Below are 5741 nucleotides of genomic sequence, written 5' to 3'. Positions count from 1 at the left end.
ATACACTCAAGCACCAGTTTGGCTTATTATGGACTTGGGATTACATTTTTCCCAATATAACTGGAGAAGGCAAAAAGCTTTGTGAGTCACCAAGTTCCTAGTAGCTGCTTTGTGTTTATTATCATCATTCCTCCAATGTGAACTCTCCTATTCCCTGCTAGCAACAGTTCTTCCCTCCTGGGAATCAAAAGCAATGAAGCAATTATATCCTGTTTGTCTCTAACTTGGAGCTGGGAGTGGGGAGTTACCCCCTCCCATACTCCCTGGGTCCTCTCTGTGATTTGTAAAGCTATAACCCATTCCCATTGCTCAGGGATTGTGAACAAGTGTATATCACTATATATATTTGATTTGGTTTTGAACTGATAATTCTTCTCCACATTGCAATGCATCTTTGAGACCCTCAGAGACTCCACCTGCTTCATTGTATTCGGTGTCTTATGAGAGAAAAGAAAGAACCTTCCCAGACCTTCTGACTGAAGGTATATGTGCTCACCAATTAAGGGGCAATGTCAGAGCAGGAGTATAATTTATATTCAGTTGCACAATTGTGTGTGTGTGTGTGTGTGTGTGTTCAGTGTGTGCTACTGATCCCCAACATGGCCCTACCCCCTCACACCAGAGTGTAACAGACAGCCCATGTATAATAATTTATCTCTGATGATCCTCTACCCAATTTTGAGAGGATAGTGAAATACATACCTCCTCCTGCTTATACTTTATTTCCCCATTAAGTCTTACTGGGTTTTCCTCCAAATTTTATCCCAATTAACTTCATCTCCTCTGCCATGATTCAGGTGTAAGTAGGTGTTATTTTGTACCTGAACTATGCCAATAGCCTCCTGTTAAATTTTTGCTGACAATACTACCTTGCCATAATCTGTTCTCTATGTAATAGCCAGCATACTATTTTAAATTTTTCTTTCACTTCCTTACTTTAACTTTTCCATGGGTGTTCTGTTGCTCTGAGGAAAGAATCAAAACTTTCCATTATACAGAAAAGGACTTATATAATCTGGTTCCTAGATAATTCTCCTACCTCTTAATTTTCCCGTGCTGACCATGCTCCTGAATTTTCTCTGTTCCTCAAATACCATAGCCCTGTCCTCTCCAAATATTTAAAGATTGTTTATTTATTTATTTGCCAAATATTTAAACAGAATGTCCATTTTGGTAATGTCCCCATGGCAAGCTCTTATAATTCAGGGATCCCTTCAAAGAACCCATGAAAACAGGCTTCCTCACCAATTTAGCCTCTTGTAACTCAATGGCATCTATCAAAATGGTGAAAAAACGAATGATGTACTATAGTTGGCTAACTGAACAAAATAATTAAAAAATGGTGAAAAATATATGTCCTCCAAATCCATTTCTGTTTTAGATATGTATGTGAAATGTGAAAATAATGTGAAAAATGACATATGAACAATGTTATTATTAAAACATTGATGGAAATAGAAAAATGTTAGAAACAACCAAAATGCCCAGCAGACAACTAGTTAGCACTTTCATTGTGATAAACTGATTTATTATTAACATGGTAATGACTATACTGAATGTGTGCTTCATCTCAGGCAACATATTAAATTAACAGGACTTTTAATGTAGTGGACTGAAGAATGTAGAAGTTTTTGAGATAATTTCAGTCACACTGGGAGAATTGGTACATAATGTAAACTTAAGTTAAGCCCTAGGATGAATGTGGGTCCTATATTGAGTCACTTTCTTAGCTCTCAGAAAAAAAGAACTTTAAATTGAATAAGTCTTTATGTAGTATGTGAGTTCTATTTTAGTAGACAGACCATCATTTTCCTTTCCCCTTTCATTTTGTGAATGTTCACATGGGCAGGTCTAAGACTGGCCTGAAGAAAAAAGAGGGAGAAATGACAGTGTTAGCAAAGGGTAAGAAGTGCTAGAACACTTGTCATGCTAGAACATGACAAGAAAAAATTGGTAAGGAATCACTGGCCTAAAACCTAGGTTAGGAACTGTGAAAAAGAAGGTTATTTGGTAACCTCTGTTGGACAAACACTTACAAAAACCTCTGTTGGACAAACACTTACAAAAAGCTTATTCTTTGGCAGATCCAGGATATGATTGGAAAAGCCAAAGTATTTCCTGGCATTCTGAGAACTGGCATAAAAGCGATCTGGTTAGAACTCAGGGAATAGGTGAGACTTTGGAAGAGAAATGGACTCCTAACCCTTCACATTGCATGAAAAAAAAATTTTTTTTGTTAATTTTTTTATTACGTTCAGTTAGCCACTGTATATATCATTCGCTTTTGATTTAGTGTTTCATGATTTATTAGTTAGGTGTAACACCCAGTGCATATCACAACACGAGCCCTCCTTAATACCCATCACCCTTTTACCCCCTCCCCTCATGCCTCTCTTTACGAGACCCTCAGTTCATTTCCCATACATAGCCTCTCATGATTCATCTCACTCTCTGATTTCTCCCCCTTTAGATTTCTCTCCCTTCCCTTATGGTCCTCTGTGTTATTGCTTATGTTCCACATACGAGTAAAACCATATGATAATTGTCTTTCTCTGCTTTATTTATTTCAATTAGTCTAATCCCATCCAGTTCTATCCATGTCGATGCAAATAGTGGGTATTCACCCATTCTGATGGCTGAGTAATATTCCATTGTGTAAGTGGACCACATCTTCTTTACCCATTCATCTGCTGAAAGCTCCTTCCACAGTTTGGCTATTGTGGACATTGCTGCATGAACATTTCTTTAGCAAAAGAGATGGTAGACAGAAAATGTTGAGGAACAAGAAGGAATATTTTTTTTAAAGAAAGGACTAATGGCTATATTATAAGATATGTCATAGATCTTCTATGTTATTGACAAAGATTCTTGTCCTCAATGTCCTTGCCTTGAAGAGGTTATGTTTCCACTAAGCCTCCAGATCTTGGTATCAGGAGATCCAGAGCAGCCCATAGGGTTGTCTTGTCTTGATCCAACCCATGGAGATAAAATATTAGCCAAAGCACATATGAGAGGCATGAGGATGGTTAAGAAAGGCCAAGAGACCAGTAGGAGAGCCTCTACTTGCCTTTCCAATAACTGGCTACTGACCTAGACTTGCACCCTAATTTCTTTTTTTTTTAATTTAATTTCTTTTCAGTGTAACAGAATTCATTGTTTATGCACCACACCCAGTGCTCCATGCAATACATGCCTTCCCTAATACCCACCACCAGGCTCCCCCAAACTCCTACCCACCATCCCTTCAAAACCCTCAGATTGTTTTTCAGAGTCCATAGTCTCTCGTGGTTCACCTCCCCTTCCAATTTCCCTCAACTCCCTTCACCCTAATTTCTTAATCTCAAATTTCTATCATGAACTGGAATCCTCAAGTTTGAGCCTGATCTGGTCCGATTACCATTTGGATGTTGAAGTTTCCTCCAAAAGAAACTGTGTTGGTTTCTTGGTGGACATATAATAGCCTGAAGTCAGACCATCACTAGCCCATTAGTGAGGAGAAAAGCAGGAGCTATTCAGGTTAAAATTCATGTACTGGTTAATTCAAAACCATATTTCCATAATGTGACAATCACAATGATTTCTTATTCTTTCACATATCCATCTCCCCACCTCCATTTCCAGCAAAAGAGAAGAGCATGAAGATGGATAATCAGAGCAGTGTGTCTGAGTTTCTCCTCCTGGGGCTCCCCATCCGGCCAGAGCAGCAGGGCATATACTACACTCTTTTCCTGATCATATACATGACCACGGTGCTGGGGAACCTGCTCATCATCCTGCTCATCAGGCTGGACCCTCGCCTCCACACCCCCATGTACTTCTTCCTCAGCCACTTGGCCTTCACCGACATCTCTTTCTCATCAGTCACAGCTCCAAAGATGCTCATAAACATGCAGACACAGACTCAATCCATCTCATATGGTGGATGCATTTCCCAGGTGTATTTCTTCTTATTTTGGGGGGATCTTGACAGCTTCCTTCTCACATCAATGGCCTATGACAGGTACGTGGCCATCTGTCACCCCCTCCTCTATACCGCCATCATGAGTCAGAGCCTGTGTTTCCGGCTAGTAATTGTGTCCTGCGTCCTATCTTGTGCTAGTGCCCTTTTGCATACCCTCCTTCTGGCTCGTCTCTCTTTCTGTGGAGACAACACTCTCCCCCACTTCTTCTGTGACCTTTCTGCCTTGCTTAAGCTCTCCAGCTCAGATACCACAGTCAATGATCTGGTTATCATCACTGTAGGGGGAGTGGTCATTACCCTGCCATTCATATGCATCCTGGTCTCTTATGGCCGCATTGGGGCCACTATCCTGAGGGTTCCCTCAACCAAAGGAATCTGCAAAGCTTTGTCTACTTGTGGCTCTCACCTCTCTGTTGTGTCTCTGTACTATGGGGCAATTATTGGACTGTACTTCTTCCCCTCATCCAAAAACTCCAATGACAAGGATGTCATTGTGGCCGTATTGTACACTCTGGTTACCCCCATGCTAAATCCCTTTATCTACAGTCTGAGGAATCGGGATATGAAAGGAGCTCTGGGACACCTACTCAGAAGAGGAATATTTTCACCATATTGAACACTGTTTTCCCTACTAATTAGATACAAGACCTGTTCCATTCTGCACATGCAATGTGAGCATCGTTTCCTCTTTGAATAGCTCCTTTTTAATAAATTTGATGTGGTGTTCTTCAGTCTCTGTTTTAGCTTGGGCTTAGGTTTCTTCTCTATTTAGTTTCCTTGTTAGTTTTAGAGTCATAAGGAAAAAACATAACTGTACGATCACCTTTTCTTGAAGGAAGAACATCAGGAAGAACCTAGACCTGAAGTGAACTTAGGCAGCACTTCAGTCTAGTTTAATCCAAATATATCTGATTTAAAAAAAAACACACACAACTATAATTCTAGGAACACTATTATTAAATTGTTTCTTTTGTCTTAAAAAAATAAAATATTCATTAATTCTAAAAAAAGCACATCCCTGTCCCACGTTCATAAATAGAGTGTCCTATTTTTCATCTGAAATTCTCATTTTGCTTTCAGTCCTTGAGAAACTACCTCTATTCAAGGCAGATATAACTAAGAAATTTCACTGCTATAAACTGATAACTGTGACAAATATTTCCATATTCATTATTTAATTTAATCCTAGTAATCGATACAAAGGAGGAAATTCATATTAAGAGACACTTAGTAGATAGCCCAGTGACACAAACTAGGAATGTTTAGTAGAGGTGGTACTTACAATGCTGTATGTATGAGGTCAAATCTCGAGTTCTTTAAATCACTTGAATATTTTTCAATCTGGAATAGTATTTTTACCCATTTTACTGAAAATTTTATTTAAACTTTAAAAAATATTGAAGTAGCATACATAAAAGCATATATGGCATACATATGTCTTAAATTTATGGTATGTTGTACATGTGAATATGTGTGTATGTGTTTTACACATGTGACATATATAATCACATTTTAGAGAATAATATTAAAAGAAATATTCATTTAACAATCTCTAGGCTTAAGTAGTAGAAAACTAACAATATTGATGAACCCTTGGTACTTAGAGATTTCTTAATTTTTGTGACTCTGGTGAGTAGAAAATGACATCTCATTGTGGTTTTACTTCCAGGTTCTCTATTTATGAGGTAGAGCATCTTAACCTACTTATTGGACATTTGTGACAGAGATGGCTGGCTATCCACCAAAAATTCATGACCTTCTTCTTAAGTGTGAAGTTTTC

General features: G+C 38.5%; 1 protein-coding gene across 1 annotated transcript; it reads left to right on the top strand.

Annotated features, from left to right (window-relative positions):
- The first annotated feature begins 3641 nt into the window (after positions 1 to 3641).
- On the top strand, positions 3642 to 4577 carry LOC132024977 (olfactory receptor 1J21-like). Its single transcript, XM_059412164.1, has one exon. It carries the CDS (start codon positions 3642 to 3644, stop codon positions 4575 to 4577), a length of 936 nt encoding a protein of 311 aa, XP_059268147.1.
- Positions 4578 to 5741: the final 1164 nt, after the last annotated feature.

Source organism: Mustela nigripes, chromosome 9 (assembly GCF_022355385.1).
Source record: "Mustela nigripes isolate SB6536 chromosome 9, MUSNIG.SB6536, whole genome shotgun sequence".
Lineage (NCBI taxonomy): Eukaryota > Metazoa > Chordata > Mammalia > Carnivora > Mustelidae > Mustela > Mustela nigripes.
Note: the sequence above shows the minus strand (reverse complement) of the source record. Positions and strands in the feature narration are given on the sequence as shown.

Excerpts from the sequence above, each read along its gene's own strand:
- LOC132024977 (XM_059412164.1), top strand. The coding sequence starts at position 3,642 with ATGGATAATCAGAGCAGTGTGTCTGAGTTTCTCCTCCTGGGGCTCCCC.